The following is a 21,899-nucleotide window of genomic DNA, read 5'->3' as shown; positions in this document are numbered from 1 at the left end:
ATGAACAAGAAAGCACTTATAATCCCTATCAATAAGCAGATCTATACCCAGGGGTTATGTATAACTATTGAGTTGTGCTCATCCTGGAAAGGTTGGCCTTTAACATGCAGTAACATTCACTCTCAGTGAGACTGGGGCTAAAAAATATTCTATTCCAGTAATAACAATTAATTCACTTACTGCCTCCCCAGAGGTTGACAAAGTGAATGAGGAGAGAATTGCTTTTGAACTTTTGCTTCATATTAAGTGACTCAGAATTAATTTGGCTGTTTGTAAATAATTCTATTTATTTTCTACTTTAAATCAATGTTCAGCACATCATTACAGTTTAGCTTTGTGTTCAATCTAGACAGGATTATTCAAAAGCTATGAAATGGCATAGAATTGACATATCATTCAGGACTGCACAATGGAGCCAGATCTTGTCTTCAACATGATCAAAGCCACCTTTAATATCTTTCCTGTCCTGCCCTTTTCATAGATTTTTCACATCTGCATGATGCAAAGTTAATAATTTAGGGAGTGTTGACAACTATTAGGTCAACAGGCAGTCCTACCACGCTAAGGAGCCCTGCTGGTCTGGCCGCGGCAAGGGGGTGGGGGTGAGGGGTTGAGTTCAAGAGGCCAGGAGGAAGAGTTAAAGGGGGGATCACCTGGGGGTGTGCGCATCCAACGGGCCCAAAATGTCCACAAAGTCGGTTCTCCTCTCTTGCCTGACACCAGCTCGTGCAGCTAAATGAGGCAGGCTTCCCAACGGTGTGGGCCTCCCCTGCCACGAGTAAAATCTCAAGAGTCGACTTGCCAACCAACCCTTTTCTCCTGTAGTATAAATTGCTGTGATCATTTGAAATTTGGCATTCTTGTGTTTGTCCTGATGAGCGCAAGGTAAAAAGCTTCGACAACATGCCTCTCTTTTCAGCAATACATATATTGGATTTGCATGTTGGGTAATTGAACACCCTTTGTGTATTTTGTTTTGAGAGGGGTGAGACCAGTTAGTGTTGCAACACTTATTTTATGGACAGGCAACAACAGCATTGGGTGCCCAGGTACAGTGTAGCTAGATACAGAATAAACTTGTCTCCTCAACTCCAAACTCAGGAGAGTACCCATTTACAGCAATGCTTTCCAACACTTGACAGTCGCTATCCAGTGGCCTCCCTGAATGAGACTTTGGGGTATATGTTGGTCATCATTGTATGGATGGAATGGATCAATGGAACAGAAATCACATAGGTCTTTATGAAGGGCGAGCAATCCACTCTGCTGGATTAGCATCCATGCATTGAAGGCAAAGATTTACCCCAGGGAATTTAACGCTCCTTGGTGCAGAGGTATTGGAAGGTTTCTGCCATGACCACACTGAAGTCATGCCCACTAGGAGTTATCTGCAACTATCCAGAATTCATTTCACACAGGATCCTTACAGCTACCAAGTAAAGGAACTTTATTATATATCCCATTAGTTTAACTCAGTTTGAACTCAGATCCTAGAGATAAATAGGATAATTTTGACAGTGTGATAATGTGAAATGGGTGAGGGTGAATTGACATCCTGGTTTGCATTCCTCCAGATTTCTAATTCCAAAGCCCATTGACACAAAGGCTGCAATTTTCCAGCCCAGCCTGCCTCTGGGACCTTCCCGTCCCACCGAAAGTCAATGGATTTTTGGCAGGCCCATCGCATTCCCTGCGGCATGTCCCGCCAAAGTGGAGCCGGAAAATCCTGGCCAAAGTCAAAATTACCCCAAGCCTATGCTTTTCATTAAGGTGGGGCATGTTCTTTTTTCACTTTCACAAAAGTACATTGCATAAAGGGACAAAGGGACAACCGGCTCACTAATGCCTTTCAGAGAAGGGAATTGACCACGCTTCCCTGTTCTGACTCATATGTGACCCCAGCCCACCCTACATGGTTGACTCTGAGTGCTGCCAGGACAACAAGGGAAGTGCAATTCTGAAGAAAAGTGATCAACCTGAAACATTGGGCTGAATTTTAACTTGTCTGCAGAGGCAGGGCCCCATGCGGGGGTGGTGGGGGGTGGGGGGCAGCAATTTCCCGCTGCCTCCAGCATGCCAGTTGCCAGAAAGTTGCCACCTCCAGGCTATTTTGGAACAGGCTGGATTGGGGGAGGGAGAGATGGGGTGATGATTAGCTGCCTGCAAACGGTGGGTGTCCAACCTAAAGGACCTATTAAGTCCATTCTGCTAATGCCGACTAGAATATTCCAATCAGCATGCAGGCTTCTTGTTGAGGCTGAAACACAGTCGATGGTTGGAGGGGCCTTCCTAGCAGCAGATCGGGGACCAGCACACCATTCTGCAAGGATATTCCCCCTCCTCTCCATCTGCCATAGCCATAAAGCCACAGCAGCACCTGCTGGTTGTCTAGTGGAGGGTGTTGCCCCACCACGATGATGCCTGGCAGCTGCGGCCTCTTTATATTTATAAATTTATAAAAGGTCTTCAGAAGGTGCCTCCATCATGAGGCGCCCTTTCTTTCACCGACCTATATCAGTTGAGCTTCTAATCTTTCACTGTCAGGAGGCCTCCTATTGACCTTCCAGCCACTTAATTGGCCACCTCCTCAATAATCACTTCCAAGGTCCTGTTGTGTGGCATCACCAGGTTCCCAATATCAATGTTATGTTTATTATATTGTTAAGATACACAGGTGAAGGCTTTGTTTAATTAAGTACTTAGAGCACTTATAAAGAAAGCCTGATTTCGGTGGCCTTGAGAAGTCCCTGTCCCGTGCTTACATATGGTGCACAAGGCTGCAGCCCCTCTTTATCTGTTTGTGGGAGCTGCTACTTAAATTTTGGCTGCACTTCAGTCCCACACTCCTGCCTCTTTGGCCACCTGGTGCAGAGGGGGCGGGCAGGAAGAAGGGCTTCCTTGTAAGGCCGCTCCTGGGCATGGCCAAGCTGGCGATTAACAGGTCCAGGCAGCAGGCGCTCAAGGGGGTCGTCCCTTCTTCTGTGACTATGTTCACAGCTGGGTGTCCTTGGAGAGGGAGCACACAGTGTCCTCTGGCACGATTGAGGCCTTCCGTGACTGGTGGGCACTCCGGGGGCTGGGGTGCATTGCTGGCCCCCAAAATAACATTCTAATTATATTTGCTCAATTTCTTTTGAATTTTTTTCCTTCATTACAGAGCCCCTTAGGGGCTAGTACTTTAAATTGCTTTGTTAGCTTGTTAATTTGACCATTTTGTTTATTTGATAAGCTCAAAAGAGTATAAATAGAGACTGTTTTCTGTGGCTCATGGAGTCTGTGTTCCATGCTTACACAGAGTGCATGAGGCTGCAGCCCCTCTTTAGTTTTTTGAAGGGGCTGCTCACGTTCTGGCTGCACTTCAGCCCCACACTCCTGATCTTTGGCCACTTGGTATGGAGGGATGCGGGCAGGGAGGAGGGCCTCTTTGTAAGCCTGCTCCTGGGATGGCCAAGCTGGCCATTAATGGAGTCCCTGGAGAGGGAGCACGTAGTGTCCACTGGTGCACTTGAGGCCTTCGATAACCCATGGGCACCGCAGGGGGCTGGCGTCCATCATCAGCCCCCAAAAACCACATTTTGAGTTAATTTGGTAAGGTTCCTTTAAATTTTTTCCTTAGTTATGGTGCCCCTTAGGGGCTATCGCTCTAATTTAAACTGTTAATTTGTTAATTTGACCATTTGTTTAAATTCATACTCAAAAGAGTATAAAGAGAGACTGCTGGGACACTAGGTTGTTGGTAGGTAGGGAGCAAACATATGTAACGCTGCATTCTGGGAATAAACCCATTGTCAAGATGAGTATTAGTGTCTAGTTTCGTGCTTCACTAACTGGCTTGGGGTCGATACAGCCCCCAACCAGAATTCACCCCAGCATCTGAATCCAAACCCTTTAACGAAAATCCAGCCCGTTAACTCCTGTTTCTCTCCACAGAAGCTGCTGGACCCGTTGAGTATTTCTAGCACTTTCTGATTTTGTTTCAGACTTCCAACAGGATTTTGCTTTTGTACAGGAGATGACCTATTGTCCACATATCAAGAAAAATGTTTGTTTAACTAGTGGGAGGAGGAGGGGTGATGTCGAGGGGTAGGAAGTGTCTTGTCACAATGCTCCAGCCATCGTGAGTCTGGGTCAGGCTTGATAAGCCAGCTGGTCATTCCCTGACCATCATTTTCACATGTTGGTAACAGGATGGCGACTGTGGTGGTTTGCCACTGTGTCTTCAATCTACCACCTTGTGCAAATGATGCTAATTATTGTTACACTTCAAACCCCTTAATAATACATTAGCCCAAACAAAATGTTACTTAGCTTGAGAGACCGTGGCTTATACGGATCAGTTGGGAAATAAATCCCATTTTGGTATCTGATACAATAATGTTACGTTGCAATTATTCTATGGTAGCTTTAGACGTAACAGGTTGAGAAGCTTCACCTCCTGTTTTTTTTTGGTCATAAAGTGTGTGGGCTGTAATGATGCATCTTCTGATCATCTGATCCTTCAACCGGTTATTCTGTGATAACAGAACTGTCAATGCTGTAATGTAACTTCGGGACCCGGACGGAGGAGGGATGAGCAAATCGACACATTCCCCAGAGCACATTTTCCCCGATGTTTTATTCACAGCGAGGGGGGGGGGGTGGGGGCGAAGGGACGCTTCATCTTTCTTTCGGTCAGACGCTTGTGTTCCAAGCACACCGGAGACCCCGTGATTCCTGAAAGCCTCCAACATTTAACGAAAAAGACGACCGTGGAGAATCGAAACTTCGGGTGGGTGCTCTGTGATCCAGGTGAGGTCACTGGTTTTAAATTCCATCGTTTTCCTTTGCAACTGCTTTGAAATCGTGTTTTGGGGGGAGTGAAGGCTGTCCAGGATTCAGTCGCCTGCAGTTTGCAGAGATGTTTATTAACTTCTTAGCACAACAGCGCTCCCGGGTGCAAGTTAGTTATTAACTGTGACAAATAACAGTTCTTTTAGAATAGGATTGGGTTTGGGTTAGACTAGGATGAGGATTAGCCCCACCAAATACCACTCTTGCTTAACTAATTTAAGGCATTCGTTATTTCGAAGACAAACATTGAAACAATAACAGATCTGTGTGGAAACTGTCCTAACATTGTTAATTAATACCTGTGGTTAGAATGTGAAACTCTTATCACAAGAAGCAGCTGAGGCGAATCGTATAGATGCATTTAAGGAGAAGCTGGATAAACACACGAGAAAAGAATTAGAAGAATAGGGTTATATGTTGTAGGGTTGAGAGGAGGCTCCAAGGGAGCATGAACACCAGCATGGACCCTTTCGGCCGAATGGTCTCTTTCTATACTACACATTCCATGTAGTCCGCATTTTATTGACTGTAACCCTGGTGAAGAAGGTAACATAGAAACAGACAGCTAAATCCCCTTTATTCAGACTGTGGTTAATGATGGTCCTGGGTCCCTCAGAAACTTTTAGTAATTGGGTCTCCCCACCTGCATGGAATGGACTGACTCCCCTTTCCCAGTGTCATGTACTATTTTGAAGAGTGGGGGGTTGCAACTTTATAAAGTGGGTGGGGGCAAGGAAGTAGTGGGTAGGGTGGGGGAATTTATATCAAGAGTGCTACTCTCAGGCATTTGATATGTTTTTCATCTCTTCAGCAGAGGGGACTCGAGAAACCCTGTGAGAATTCTCAACTCCTCCCTCACCAGAGCAACTTTCTACACCAAGAAAAAGAGACTGATGGAGCCCAAATAATAAAGATACAACATTAATCTAATTCCACACAGCTAGGATCAAGCACAAGGAACATCATGTCGGCAACACCTAACCAGAGTGAACCAGGTGGTTGCAGTCAATATTCAGTAGAAGACTCAGTCACCACTTCCTTTATGATCCTACTAGCTCTCGCTATAATTGTAGGCAATGTTCTGAGTCTGGTTGTGTTCCTGGGTTCCAAGGGTTTCCGAACTTCTCAAGGTTATCTCAAAGCTTCCCTGGCCCTGGCGGATCTCAGCGTGGGGGTCCTGGTGGTCCCTTACTCTGTTTACAATCAGGTCACCTTGGCTGTTAGCGGGGTCCCTGGCGGGACGTCCCAGCCTGGCGGCCCCATGCCCATCTTCCAGCCTTGTCTGCTGACCGGACCCCTGTTTGCCGGCTGCACTTTCGTCTCCATCACCACCATCTTCCTGCTGTCCATCGAGAGGAGCATTGCAGTGCTGAAACCCTTGCACAAGAAGCTTTTCATCACCAAGAGGAGGACATGCTCCCTGATCGCCCTCTCTTGGGCTCTCAGTTTCTTCCTGGCCGTGGTGCCCATGGTTTCCAGGGATGGCATCGCCCTGGAGTACAGCCCTTGCAGTAAGATGTGCACCTACACATTCAGCAACCAGCCCCAGACCTCGGGTTGGAAGATCATGCTCCTCTTCCCCGCCTTCGACTTCTTCCTCCTGGGAGGCACAGTGGTCATCAACGTCCTGACCTTCTTGGCCATCCGCCGGTACTGCAAAGCGAGGAAAAGGTTAGCTGAGTCTGAACGCAGGTCTCAGCCCACCGCCGCCGCCCAACCGCACGTCAGCTTTCCAGACATCGCTGCAGCCAAGACCATCGGCATCGTGACTGTCGCCTTCTTCGCCTCGTTCAGCCCTATCGCCGTGTTAGTGGTGGGACATGTGCTGGGCTACCAGTGGTGCAGATTCTCCTACTACGCCTTTTGGATCCTAACCTCCAACAGTTGCTGGAATGTCATCATCTACAGCGTCCGCGACCAAAGGTTCCGCCTCAGGGCCCAGGAGCTGTTCACTGGGTTGGTGCTGAAACCCGCCAGCCGCAGAGAGAACTGAGCCAGGGGAGTAGATTAGTGTCGGGCAAGAGGACCAAATGCCCAGGCCCTGAAAGAGAATACCATTCCTATTTAGAATGGGCTGCATTTCTCACCCGAACTTTGATTTAAAATTCTTTTTTAAGTAACTTGATAGATTTTTTTTTTAAAGAACTTGCATTTATATAACATCGTTGTTCTCCTCAGAACACCTCTGGACTATCTGTGAAGTGTTTCACTATTGTTTCCTAGGCAAACTCAAGGCAATCAATTTTCACATAAGAATCTTCCTGAAGTAGCCATAGAACGAATCAGCAACTAATCAACTATTGTTGGTACTGCTTGAGGGGTGAATGTTAGCCACCATTCCGAGATAACTTTCTATTGTTACTTGGAACACCAAAAAATGGAAGTCCCCCTTCAAGTCACTCACCATCCCTACTTGGAAATATATCGCTGTTCCTTCACTGTTGCTGGGTCAAAAACCTGGAACTCCCTTCCTAACAGCACTGTGGGTGTACCTGCACCACATGGACTGCAGCGGTTCAAGAAGGCAGCTCACCACCACCTTCTGAAGGGCAATTAGGGATGGGCAATGAATGCTGGCCTAGCCAGCGGAGTTCACATCCCATGAATGAATTGGACTTGGAAAAAGTGACATAAGATCTTTTGCACCAACGTGAGTAGTCAGCCAGGAACTGGGCTTTAACATCGTAATATCAAAATAGCACCTCCAACGATGAAGGGCATTCTCATAACTGCACTAAAATGTTAGCCTGGATTATATGTTGAAGTCCTGGACTGGGGTTTAAATTCTCAACCTCCTGCATCAGATATACAAGTTCTACCACTGAACCACTAACATTTGAAGAGAGATTGACACCAGCTATGGTGAGCACAATCTGGCAGAAATTGTGAAGCTTCGCATGTGACAAAGGGTCTTGCTGGACACAAGCACAATAGAAGAAGATTGGGAATATAATCTATAAACCCGATCCAGTGAGGCCTGGAAATTTCTGCCCTCATAAATGATGACATTGCCCTCTAACAATTAAGTGATTTTTTTCAACACAAATTATGTGCAATTTTTGCTTGCAAAAAAAGAGTTTCTGCCTAGATTTCACAACTAATGATATCACTTCAACGTAAATCAATTGAAGGGAAATTAAAGCCTTCTAATATCCACCCTTTTATCCAGCAAACTTCAGTGCAATGCATAACAGGGCTTCACCACCATTTGCAATCATCAAAAAAAAAACAATACATTATGATTAATGTAATGCAAATGAGTGTTTTAGTGCAATATAGTTTAAATAATAGTTAAACGTTCCTTCAAGCTATACTGGTTTCACAATATTTAATATTTTCATTCCATTAGAACTTAACCCTGTGCTGATTATTGCCACAAAGCAGAAGGGTGGATTTAATTAGTGATGTATGTAATCATTTTTTGCTACATGGTAAAAAAGATCTAATTTCTGGAAATGTAACCCCATATATAAGAAAATCATCAATTCATATTTCGATTAAACAATATTTACAGAAAATGTTAATTTCTCTGCTCCAATGAAAATTCTCCACAGAATCAGAATCACAAAATCACAGAATTGATCCAGCACAGAAGGAAGCTATTTGGCCCATCATTCCTGCACCTGCTCTCTGAAGGAGCAATTCACTGAGTGCCACTGGCCTACCTTCCCTCTGTAGCCCTGAACATTGCAATAGGATTTCCTCAGCCATTGACTGCTCTGTTGATGTCATTAACAGGGAAGCATTCTACATGACCTGAAAATCAATAATGAATAACAACAGTGAATTTGAATTCCAACCAACCTGAGTACCACACCAGAAAGGGAAAACAGGCTTCCATTCATGTAGTGTTTTTCAATTCCACAGGATGTCCCAAAATGCTTCAAACCCAGTCGTTTAAAAATGCCATCGCCATTGTTGTGTAGGAAATGCAGCAGCCAATCAGCTCACAGTTTGTTCTGCAAACAGCAATGTTATAATGACCAGATAAATCTGATGGTCTTTTGATGCTTTTGATTCAGAGATGAATGTTGGGCAGGACACCAGGAAAACTTTTCCCTTCTAGATCATATCAAACTGCTGCATAAAAAATATTCTCCTTAACTCTCCGCTGGTTCCTTTGTCAATTACTTCAAATCTGTGTCCTCTGATTGCCAACTCGCCAGCCAGTTTCTCCTTATTTACTCCATCAAAATGCACGATAATTTTGTTATTTAAGTTTAGAGGAACATGGACCAGACGCTTTTGCCCTTTATCTGTATGCAACTGGGCTAGATGAGTTTGGGTAATTGCATGGGGAGCCATTGTGTCTCATTCCTGCATATTGGATTTCCCACCAACAATCTTCAATGCTTCTGCACATTTACAGGCAGTTGTATTGAAATGATACTCAAATGGCAGAAATACACCAACCAACACAGTTGACATTATTTGACCCACAACAACACTGACCATCTGTTGGCCCTTTGCATCAAATTTAATAATGGCCAGTGTGATGGTCATTTGCAATTTAAATCTTATATTTTCTGCCTAAAGTGGTTGAAATCACTAGACTGCAACAGGCCCTCCAATGCCTGCTATTGTCACTTTGTGATGCCGCTGAAGTTAGCTACTGAGGCTTGGATTAAAGGCGCAGTGAAGGATTCCCTCAGTACTGTACTGCAGTGAAGTGTCAGTCTAGATTATGGTGCTCAAGTGACTTGAACCAATAACCTTTTGACTCAGGGGCAAGAGCACTGCCCACTAAGCTTTGGCTAGCCTCTTTTAAAATCCATAACCCCCATTCCACGATAACATACTTGTCAATTAAATTGAAATTTCAACAGTGTCCACAATCAGGAAAAGTAGAAACTGAATCCTGAGCTGCTTACACCTCCCCCATTTTATGCTGATGTCTACTCATTCATCATTTGTGTTCAAAATAATGTTCACTTGTACTTTCTGTAATAAACAAGAACTCTATGTGGTTACATAATAAAATATGTGACTTGGAGATAAAACCTCATCCTACCAAATAAACAGGATATCTATTCAGTCACATAATAGACAATCTTTACTTTGAAGAATAAATAGGAATCTCAAACACTTATAGAGTGAATAGAATTTACTCTGCAGAATACACCAATGCTCCAAACATTTATCCGTCAAGGAGCCTGTTAATGTGCTGAATAAATAAGGTTTTGCACTGGGAGCAGATTTGCCCTTCTGAAAATCCAGTCAGTTGTATAGTAAGCATTTCTTTCCTTTGAATATCTGGAACTCCATTCACATCAACAGTAAACAACAATGCTGCTTACACAAGCTACAAAAGAGAATCCTGCACCTACTGCTTTAAGCGGTAGGTTATTAATTGGACAAGATTTCTTTTCACATAAAGAAGTGAGTTTAAATCCTGCGCTTGTACCAACTTGATACAAAACTTCTGCTTTTGTTGCAATCATCAAAGTACCTGGGGCCTGTTTTAGTTTCCAATAACAAACCTGAGCTCATTTTTTTTTTAAATGCACCTGATTTCTGCCAAATTCAGGCCCTACTTAACTGTTCAGCTGACCCTGGGGTATGATTTTGGAAGAGTCCCACCTGAAGCAGGTGAGAGCTTTATGACCTTAACCAGAAGTGTGGGATGTCTTTTTCTATTCCACAGCAGGCAACTGTGCTGGATAGAAAATCCAGAGCACGCCCAGGAAACCTGACATCCAGGCAACAAAAAAGGGGAAGATTTTGAAAATAAATGTTAATCTCTTTTGGCCAATTCTGGACACACTTTGGAATCGTCTTTAGATTTTGATCCCCTGTTGGCTTTCTTGAATGTTTGCACAGATTGTTATTAATTGTGTTATTTGTGCCCACCTCCATTCATTGGTATCCAAGGAAGGTCTCTGACATGTTTGGAACAGTCAAAGGACCTATGGAGGGGCACCAGGGAGGTGAGGGTGCCCGTAAGATGCCCTCCTGATGTCGCCTGTACACACACGTCTGCAGAAATGTGGAATTACCTCACTCGAGTACACAGGTGGGGAGGGGGGAATGGCGGGGGGTGGGGGTAGTGAGCTACTTCCCAATGGGATGCTCGTTCCTTCCCTTTCCCTTAATTGATGCAAGCCTTTCTTCATCCAGTGCTGCTTTGGCCTTGGAAAAGACATCTTTTGTCTTTTAATGCTCTGAAAATGTTCTGATTTTTTTTCATTCCTCATATTGTGACAGTCTCATTTCATTGCTTCAGCCTTTTGCGGCTTGGATAAGCTGCTGAAGGTAAAATTTTGCAGGGTTACAGGAAAAGGGCAGATGAGTGGGTGTAGATGAATTGTTCTTCCAGGGAGCAGGTGGGGACTCAATGGGGGTCAAATGGTTTACCGCTGTGCTCTAATCATTCTAGGATTCTAAAATTTACCCACAAAATCAGTTATTTTTGATCCCAGATTGGGCACTGGGCCTCAGGCCTCTGTACTATTCTTTAGATGCACTGCTGGCATCTCCAGAGGCATCTCACAGATTTGGGGGGCATAAGCGTCAAAGCACTTGCCTCACCATTGATGGCCGGAAAGGGAGGGGATTAGAGCAGGAGGGAAAATTATTGTGCCCATTGCACCCATTTTGAGCCCAATTTTACCCAAGGTTCCACTCCCATTTATTATGTCATCCCCAGGCATGAAAGAAGAGACATAACAAAACAGATAGGCTTGGAGAGAGAGTTTGAAAGTATGTAGTGGAGGATGCACCTGGCATTGTGAATAAATATACAGTGACAGCCCTCCAATTTTCACAGGCTCCTTATGGGCAACAAGTCTTACTCTGCATCGCTAGTTTATGAGCTGCCATCCTCAGTTCAATTTTCTTGCTTGAGATGTTCCCTTTCAAGTGGCACTGACCTTCATTCTCATGTCTGTGAGAATTTTGAAGTAGTCCATGTCCTAGTGCAACTAGACTTGGGCAATATCCAGGCTTGGGCTGACAAGTGGCAAGTAACATTTGCACCACACAAGTGCCAGGTAATGATCATCTCCAACAATAGAGAATCTAACAATCACCCCTTGACATTCAATGGTATTACCATCACTGAATTCCCCATTATCAACATCATGGGGGTTACCATTGACCAGAAACTAAACTGGACTAGCCACATAAATACTGTGGCTACAAGAGCAAGTCAGAGGCTAGGAATCCTGCAATGAGTAACTCACCTCCTGACTCCCCAAGGCCTGTCCACTATCTACAAGACACAAGTCAGGACTGTGATGGAATACTCCCCACTTGCCTGGATGAGTGCAGCTCCCACAACACTCAAGAAGCTTTACACCCTCCAGGACAAAGCAGCCCGCTTGATTGGCACCACATTCACAAACATTCACTCTCTCCACTACCGATGCACAGTAGCAACAGTGTGTACCATCTACAAGATGCACTGCAGGAATTCACCAAGGCTTATACCTTCCAACCCCATGATCACTACCATCTAGAAGGACAAGGGCAGCAGATAGATGGGAACACCACCACCTGGAAGTTCCCCGCCAAGGCATTCACCATCCTGACTTGGAAATATATCGCCATTCCTTCACTGTCGCTGGGTCAAAATATTGGAACTCCCTTCCTAACAGCACCGTGGATGTACCTACACCATTTGGAGTGCAGCAGTTCAAGAAGGCAACTCATCACTACCTTCTCAAGGGTAATAAATGCTGGCCTAGTCAGCGAAGCCCATAGCCCGTGAATCAATAAAAATCTGCCCCTCGCAGTGTTGCAATTATAGTCATCACTGCCACCACCCACTTCCTTTCACTAAAGTCAGTGAGGACTGGGAAGAAAAATAATAAGGTTCCATAATGGCAGGATCAACAACAGGATATTTTTGGTTCTTTTTTTCTGCAATTGCTGAGTGAATACTTGCCTGCTCTGAAGTTACCAAAATAATCTTTCAATCAGCACTCCTTTTAAAATAATAAGAGGTTAATAATTTTAGCAAAGGTTACATAGGGCAGAATTTTGACCTCGGCGGGAGGGCTCGGCTGGGGCAGGCGGTGGTGGTCAGAAAGCCAACCGCCGACCGCGATCAATGCGGGAGGGTGATTTCACGCCAGCTGGAGAACCTCCGAGAAGGGGCGGGGGGGTGGGATGCGGGGGCCTGTTGTCCGCCGGGTCCAATGGCGACCTGGTGGCCGATTCGAAAGTGGCGCGGGCAACCCCAGGGAGGCTGCCTGCATTGGAGTTGCAGCAGCGACATGGCTGCCACCCAGGAAGGTGAACCCATGCGGGAGGTGAGGTCAGTGGGGCAGTCTGCCCCACATTTCCCCGACGAGGTGGGAGGAGGAGGTCACAGCGCCTCAACAAGATGGCACGGGAGGAGGTGGCAGCCCGGGTGAACAGCCATGATGTGGTGCGGCGCACCTGGGTGCAGTACCGGAAGTGTTTCAATGACCTGCTTTGCTCAGGAAGGGTGAGTACATGTTGGCATGGGCCAGTGTGCTGAAGTATTTTGGGCTGGCCATCCCCCGTGGACCTCAGGGATGCTGGAGTCTGAGTGCCAACTGTCAATGACGCCGAAGCTGGCCAAGGGCGTGAGCCATGGCTGCTTGGACTGAGTGCCTTGTGGCTCGAGGGCCACGACTCGGATGTGCCCTGCGAGGTGTTCCTCAGCTGAGGTTGGTCAGGCTGCAATGGCGCTGCAGGTAGAGAGTGGACTAATCAATGCTCCACTTTCCTTTCAGGAGGAGACATCCCATAACAGTATTGAGAGATCGCAGACTGGCGGGGGACCCCCACACCTCCTCATCCTTTCCCGCTATGAGCAGGAGGCCTTAGAGCTTGAGAGGCACCATGCACCTCGGTCAAGCGGCCACAATGAGGTTGGGGTGTCAGACGAAGATAAGAGTGCAGGGCACTGAGGTGAGAATTTCGGCTTGTGCAACCATTCTAGTGTAGTCTCTTCATTGATGTGACCCTTGAGCCTGGGATCCCCGTTGACCATTGAGGGCACCCCATGATGCAGATCTCCGTTGTCTCACCAGGGTGCCTGGCATGCACAGTGACTGTGTGATGACTTTAACTAATGACACGTTCTTCTTCTCCCTTTTAGGTTCACCAGCAGGTGTTCACATTCAGGACCCTGAAGGGCCACCCCTGACCCCAGAGGACCACCATGCTCCCCACGCACCTGCGTCACACCTGTTCTCTCAAGCAGGCACCAGCACAGATACCAGCACCTCGGTGGGCATTAGTTCAGCGGTTAGTATCTCGGTGCACCTTGGTGAGGGCACTTCACACTTGCTTAAGGTGCAAGTGGAGGCAAAGAGTGCCCAGGGCGCCAGCAGTCGGAGGACTGCTGATGACCAGGATGCTGCTCAGTGGAAGGCTGATGATGGGCCTCTGGAGATGCTGGATGTCCAGCAGGTGTGCGGGAGGAGCTGGCGGAGATCCATAAGGGTTTGCATGCCATAGTCTCCATTTTGGAGGAGTCACTGCGGACCACAACCACTAGCTTGACCCTCATGGCCGAATGCAATGCCTCCTCCATGGTGAGGGTGGCAACTCTCATGGAGATGCTGCTCCAGGGAGAGAATCAGGGGTCCCTGGGGATGCGCTCCGACCTGCAAGCCCATACACAGGCAATCCATCAGTGGTGAGCAGGGAGATCCAGAGCGACCTCACGTTGGCACACGAGCTGCCTGTTGTCTCTGTGGGCTCCCCTCAGGGTGCCCAGGATGACAGCAGCAGCTTCTCCGCCCGTCTGCCAGTGACCGTGGCATCTGATGATGTTGCGGCGACTGGGGAGATACCAGCCGTGGCACTGGCTGATCCTTCCCAGGTGGGGCCAGTACAGGCTCCACTGACCAGAGGACAACAGCCAAGGTCATCAAGGCCAACAGGACAGCAGAGTCAGCAGGCTGTCTCCAATGCCGGTGCAGAGAGGGGGGAACATCTAGACGTAGCACCCGTAAATGTAAGTTTAAAGCACCTTAAGCACAAGAGGGGCTGGTCATGGGTGATCTTTTGTTCCCCCATTTTTCTTTTCATTTTTTAATAGTGTGACTACCACACTAGTTATTGTTCAGTTCAAGAATCTATGAGTTCCAACATTAAATGTCATTTGATTTTGTGTTATTGGCCTGAGTATGCTTCATTTGTTCTCTAGGTGCAGGATTGGCCAGTATTTAATGCTGGATGTGGGTCTCTTGAAACTTTATGCACAGGCACTGAGTGTATCTTGGTGGCCAAGGAAATGCTCCTTTCTGGGATCTAGGGTAGAGGCAGCAGCCCTGGCATGAGGTGGTGGTTCGTATTTGGTAGCCTAGCTGAGGGAGCTTTGGATCAAGGCGTCCCTGGTGTCCCTGCCTCCCTGGATGTTACCCAGGTCTGCCTCCAGGCCCTCAGCGTTCTCCTCACCGTGCTCATCTTCAGACTCACTTCTGGACTCAATCATCTGTTGTCTGTGGAGCTGCAGCAACATCCTCTTCCTCCACTGGGTCCCCCCTTGCCAGTGCCGGATTGTGGAGAGTGCAGCATGCAACCACTATCAGTGACACCCGCTCGGGGGTGTATTGCAGTACACCCCCTGAACGGTCCAGGCATCGGAAGCGCATCTCTCTATCACCGCCCTTGTGGAGGCATTGCTCCTGTTGTACCGCTGCTCCGCCTCTGTTCTTGGGTGGCGGAGAGGTGTCATTAACCACCTTTTCAAAGGATAGCCCTTGTCATCCAGCAGCCATCCATCCAGCTGGGCTGGAGCTCGGCACCTGGGAGTGTCACAGGATGTAAGCATCATGGGAGCTGCCAGGGTACCTTGCAAAGACTTGCAGAATCTGCATCTCGTGATCACACACTATCTGCACGTTCATGGAGTGGAATCCCTTCCTGTTGATGAAGGCACCGGGCTCACCCGCTGGCGCCTTGATAGCCACATGTGTGCAGTCGATGGCACCCTGGACATGGCGGAACCCAGCATCTGGCTCGCTCAGCCTGGCTGGCATCGTCCATGCAGAAATGAATGAAAGTCAATGCACGCCTGAACAGAGCTTCTGTCACCAGTTTGACGCAACTGTGGACAGCCAATTGGGAGACTCCACACAGGTCCCCCACTGAGCCTTGGAAAGAGCCGGATGAATAGAAGTTGAGGGCCACCATGACATTCAGAGCCACTGGCATGGGGTGTCCACCCACAGTCAGAGCTGATCTCAGGCCCATTCATCTGACAAATGGAGTTAACGGTCTCCCTGGAGAGGCGGAGCCTCCTTTGGCATTGCACCTCAAACATATTGAGGTAGCTGCATCGTCGCCTGTAAACCCTGGCAGCAGTATAGTGGTGTCTTCTGCGGCCCCTTCCATCTTGGACTTCCTGCTGGCCCTGCCCTCCTTGTGCCTGCGCCTCTCCTCCCACAGGTCCCTCCCCTGGAAGCTGCATTGGGACACCTGGCCTCCTCTCCCTTCTGCTCCTCTGTTCCTCCTCACAGGAGGTGCCCCCAGTGGAGACCACAATCCCCATTATCAGAGTAATGGAAGGCTGTCTGATACCTGGAAGAGCCCACACAGTCTGAATCCTCCGGGGGCCTGGAAGACTCCAATGAGTCCTGGAGTGAAGCCTAGAAATGCTCAGAATGATGCTCTGAACCGAGGTGAAGCTGTCCAGTTCAAATGAGCAACCAGCAGCACATGATCTCCAAAACTCCTCACTACTCACATTGACAATGCTGCTGACCCATCTTATTCCGCCCGTGGATGAGCTTTTTTCAAATTGTGGCCTGCCCGCCTGCCTGTTTTGCTCGTGCGACGTGTGAGAAATCGCACGGGCAATGTTAAATCACCAACAATTGGGGTGTCAAGGGCCTTAACTGGCCTCTTAATTAATGGCGGACGCAGCTCTGTCTCCCGCGCACATCCGCCAACTGAAATATTGCGCGAATGCGCATTGACATCGGGACGCTCACCCCCAACGTCAACGCGCGTCATTTCACACTCGGGCAGGCGGGCACGCGCCCACCCACCATGGTGAAAATTCTGCCCATAAGTTTCAAATGGGATTGACAAATTTTCTATTATTTAATTTTTATCAGCTAAATAAATCACTGGACAAACTGGCTAGGATAAATCTCTAGGATTGACAATGTAAGGGAGCTAATTCCACAAACATGCTTTTAAGGGGACAAAAGCACAGTGGTAATGTCGCTGGATTGGTAACCTAGAGGCCCGGACTAATGTCCGGCAACATGAGTTCATATCCCAGAATGGCAGCTGGAGGTATTTAAATAAAACTAATTAAACAAATCTGGAATAAAGTGCTAGCCTCATTGATAACGATCATGAAACTGTCATAAAAACCCATCAAGTTCGCTAATGTCCTTCAGGGTAGGAAATCTGCCATCCTTACCCGGTCTGGCCTACGTCTGACCCCAGATCCACAGTAATGTGATTGGCTTTTAACTGCCCTCTGAAAGAGTATTGCAAGCCACTCAGTTGTAGCAAAGGTGCTACAGGTAAAAAAATCACGGGGGCTGAATCTTCTGGTCGGCATGCGGGGGCGGACCCCACACGCCTACGCGTAAAATGATGCGCGATGATGTCGGGCGTGCGACCCGACATCATCGGTGCGCGCCGGAGTCGGCTGCGTGCCCGCCGGAATGTTAAGGGCCTATTAAGTGAATTAAGGGATTAATTAAAATATCTTAGAACGCTGCCTGTCCAACCTTAACGTTGGCGAAAAGGCGAAAAGCCCAAGCGGCCTTCACGTTTTTCAGGAAACCTCATCCACGGACGGGATGAGGTTTCCTGAAGCTTTTAGAAAATAAATAAACAAATTTTCCCAACTTCACACAAGCACGTCCCAGCTCACGTGACACTGTCACATGAGGGGACATGTTTAAATAAATTTTTACTTCACTTATTAAAATGTTTTATAATCTATTCAATCTCCCTGAGGCAGCTCTGTGCCTCAGGGTGATTGCGGTGCTCTTTCACACACATGTGCGAAAGAGCGCGGGCCCCGACTCTCCCTGCCCGCACAGGTAGCGCTACTGGCCGCGCGTTATGATGGGCGGGCCTTAAATGGCGGCCCCTCCCCCGCCCGCCCGTTCCCACCCAGCCCGCCCACCATAGGAAAAATCCAGGCCACTGTGGGTGTATCTACACCAGATGGACTACAGCGGTTCAAGAAGACGGCACACTCAAGGGAAATTAGGGATGGCCAATGAATGCTCCTCTTGCCAGTGGCATTCACAACTGAAGAAAAAATATTTTTAAAAAAGATAAAATGGGTTTAGCACTAGGCCCTAACGACTGCAACTGGAATTGACCTGTGTGCATTCAATTACATGTAGCACAAGCAAGAGCCAGCAATACAATGCAAAACTGTTCATATGTCATTTACTGTCATTGTTTCTCAGTTCCGGCATCCGATGGAAAATGAAATGCAACTGTGAAAATTTAACAATTCGACTGTCTGAAATGAGCCTTGTGGCCTTTGGTCGCGAGTCAGTAATGGAAAGAACAAAATATGACAGAGGTGCACAAGCTCAATCTTTTGACAGTGTAACTGGTAATTCTGGGCTGACAAATCTTCACACTTAGATTAAGGTTTGTTGAAATATCGAAAAATATCACATCGCAATAAAAGAGGCAGGAAATGAATAATTGGAGGCAAGGGACTGGAAAATACAGTTAGAGGCGTGAGGTGGGGTTCAGGGAGTGACTCTTGCAAATAAAAGTACCTTCACTGCAGACAAAAAGCTAGTGGGTGAAATTTGATGCCCTTCCCCGTGGCGATTTTCCCCGTGGCGTGGAGAGGGTCCAGAGGAGGTTCACGAGAATGATCCCAGGAATGAAGGGCTTAACATATGAAGAACGTTTGAGGACTCTGGGTCTATACTCGATGGAGTTTAGAAGGATGAGGGGGGATCTGATTGAAACTTACAGAATAATGAAAGGCCTGGATAGAGTGGATGTGGGGAAGATGTTTCCATTAGTAGGGGAGACTAGGACCCGAGGGCACAGCCTCAGAATAAAGGGAAGACCTTTTAGAACAGAGGTGAGGAGAAACTTCTTTAGCCAGAGAGTGGTGAATCTATGGAATTCATTGCCACAGAAGGCTGTGGAGACCAGGTCATTGAGTGTATTTAAGACTGAGATAGATAGGTTCTTGATTGGTAAGGGGATCAAAGGTTACGGGGAGAAGGCGGGAGAATGGGGTTGAGAAACTCATCAGCCATGATTGAATGGCGGAGCAGACTCGATGGGCCGAATGGCCTAATTTCTGTTCCTATGTCTTATGGTCTTATGGATTTTGATGGCAGGGGGTCATTTAATCAGGCAGGAGGGTGGCGGGTGGGACCTCCGCTGCCTTCCTGCCACCACTCTGATTAAGTCTGTGACAGGAAGGCTCGGGGGTTGGTGGGGGGGTGGGGGGCTTGCCATGCAAGGTGCATGCCAAGAAAACCTGTGCAGGGTTGCTTGTGGGATCCCATGGCAGGACTCTCATTAAAAGGCACTCAGCGCCTGATCAAGGGGCCCAGCGTTGGGAAGGAGGGGGGGGCCTGCTGAGAGCACCACCCCACTGCACTTGCTGCCAATCCCCTCAACCCCCTCTCCTGCGACCCCCCCATCCTGTTACACACTTCCCACCATCATGCACCTGTGGGCTGGGACTGAGCGACAATACTGGGCCTTGGGTGCGTGTCGTACCTGCAGCAGCCACGGCCTCCCAAGTGGCATTGCCATTCAACAAAGCTGCCAGCCTCTGATTGGCTGGCAGCTCTCGGTGGGCGGGAGTTGATCCTGGGGAGCGTCTGCTGCTGTCCAGCGAAGAGCCTGAATGGCACTTAATGCCGCTGGCCTTCCCCAAAGGAAATGACGCAGGGTTCCCTTCAGCTCTCCACTCAGCAGGCGTGACTCCGGTCACCTCCATTAAATCCAGCCCAATGAAAAGGTTGAACCTGGACAGTAAGAATGAGATAACACCCCATACGCTCCTACCGTTGTGGAGAGTAAAATTTATACATTAGCATGATGTGGTTGGCTGCTTCAATTTTCTGGGCACATATTGCCAAGTTCTGCCTCCCTTTCCCTCTTAAAACCACTGGCTTTCTGATTAGTAATGAAAATCAAAGGTAGAAATTACAAAATAGAAATAGACCATTTGGCCCAATGGTTCCATTCTGGTCTTTATGTTCCACAAAGCCTCCTCTGGCTGCTTTTCATCTAATGGTATCAGTATATTCTTCTATTCCTTTCTCCCTAATATTTTCATCTAGTTCCCCTTTAAATGTGCCTACGCGATTGACCTCAGCTACTCCTTCTGGTAGCAAAATCCTTGAAACACAAGCTGGGAGAGCAGAATGTTCCAATGTTCACTCCTGACCTGCCAGTACCACTGGAGCAGAACGTCCTGACCACATTGTTTGACAAAATTAACTCAATGTAATACCCCTCCCTATGGCCCAGTTGGCAAAGCAGAGCATAACTCATCACGACATTTGATTCCAGGCCTCTGCTGAGTCAGGCAATTAAGCTGAGATGACAGGAGGGACATTATAATTGCCCTCAGCCATTGCCCCACACTTACCGCCCAACCTCCTCCAGACTAGCAAGAGGAATGATTGCCTTGGATCTGTCCTAATTGTCAGCCTTGCCTGGCAAACCATGTCCATGAGGACAGAGTTGGGATCAACTGTACTTCTCGCCAGTGTTGAAAAGTCTGCTCAGGCTCACTGGCTAGACTTCAGCTTAAGGATGTCACAAGGCATCCAGTTGCCCATGCACTCATTCTCCATTTAGGATCAAGTTAGAAGGCTGGCATAAATGGAGAGACAGTGGAAAAGAAGAACCAGTTCATGCAAATATGATCAGCAACAGGATATTTTTGGTTCTTTTCATCTGCTTAGTATTATCCAATTAGATGCTAAAAAGAAAGATTTCCTTTAATGTAACTCCTCAGAATGTCATTAAGCAATGACCATTGCTGCACAGGCAAATGCTGCTGTAATTCTTCACCAACAAATCGCACAAACAACAGTGAGATAAATGAGCAGTTACATTTTATTGGGTGCTTTTGGATGATGGAGGTATGTCAGCCAGGGTTCTGGGGAATCCCAACTGGCCGCCTTCAAGTGATATCTTTAACAGCCACTGAGTCAGGCACAGTATGTACCTCAATTTACTGTGTCGTGTGAAAGGCAGCTTCCCTAAAAGTACAACTCTCCTTCTGTTCTGTACTGGAGTCTCAGCCAAGATTATACGATACAGTCCTGGTGTGGTACTCAAATCCAAAACCTCCTTGAACCAGAAATGGTGGTGCTACTAAATTGAATTTCTATTGTGCCCCTCAGAAGAAGATGACAGACATGCATTCCAGAAGATGTTGAGGGCGCCGGGAAGGATTTGGAAAAGAATAGGAGGAAATAAACAGACAAGTGAAAAAAAGGAGAGGTTTTGGAGGAAATGACAGAGATATTGGGCCATAACTTGCAACTAACGTCGGAAAGTACTGGCCTGCAGAAATGAGAAAAAATAAATGCCTACTTCCCTGGTTTGAAAATGGTGTTGCCACTTCCGTTCACCGGAGCTGCTTGGGGCCTGCATCCAAAGAATGCTCACAGGCCCCAGCGCAGCCTAGATCCAGCGTATTCAAGGAGGCCACATCCCCTTTTTTACAGCACTAGCTGCCATAAAGCAGGTAAGTTTAAAGGGCCAAGGAGAGTTACAGGCCCGGGGAAGGCAAGTGTCTAAGGTAAGTGGATAGGTAAATGGTCGGGGAGGGGGTGGGGGGTCCGGATGTCCAGAGGTCGGGGAGGAGGGGTGGGGGGGTGTGGTGGTGAGGTCCGGATGTCAGGGGGTGGAGGCGTCTGGAGGTCGGAGAGGGGGGAGTTGTGTGTTGGGGGATGGGGGTTGGGGGGTCTGGAGGTCGGGTGGGTGGCGGGAGGTCTGGAGGGTGGGTCCGGAGTAGGGGTGGGAGAGTCTGGAGGGGGGGGGGGGGGTCCGGAAACAGAGACATAAAGACAGAGGGGTTTAGACAGAGAGTTTCAAAGGCCAGGATTTTACCTTTGGCGTGCGGGCACGCGCCTGACATGCCAGAACGTAAAATGATGCACGAT

At 47.6% G+C, this 21,899-nt stretch overlaps 1 protein-coding gene across 1 annotated transcript; it reads left to right on the top strand.

Annotated features, from left to right (window-relative positions):
• The first annotated feature begins 5,794 nt into the window (after positions 1-5,794).
• On the top strand, positions 5,795-12,287 carry LOC144689122 (adenosine receptor A3-like). The gene is made up of 2 exons (XM_078556262.1): positions 5,795-6,777; positions 12,251-12,287. The coding sequence occupies exons 1-2, from the start codon at positions 5,795-5,797 to the stop codon at positions 12,285-12,287; spliced, it is 1,020 nt and encodes a 339-aa protein (XP_078412388.1).
• Positions 12,288-21,899: the final 9,612 nt, after the last annotated feature.

This window comes from Cetorhinus maximus, chromosome 13, assembly GCF_964194155.1.
Source record: "Cetorhinus maximus chromosome 13, sCetMax3.hap1.1, whole genome shotgun sequence".
Lineage (NCBI taxonomy): Eukaryota > Metazoa > Chordata > Chondrichthyes > Lamniformes > Cetorhinidae > Cetorhinus > Cetorhinus maximus.
Note: the sequence above shows the minus strand (reverse complement) of the source record. Positions and strands in the feature narration are given on the sequence as shown.

Excerpts from the sequence above, each read along its gene's own strand:
- LOC144689122 (XM_078556262.1), top strand. The coding sequence starts at position 5,795 with ATGTCGGCAACACCTAACCAGAGTGAACCAGGTGGTTGCAGTCAATAT. Across the intron at positions 6,778-12,250 it reads CGCCTCAGGGCCCAGGAGCT|GCTTATACCTTCCAACCCCA; the intron begins GTTCACTGGGTT and ends GAATTCACCAAG.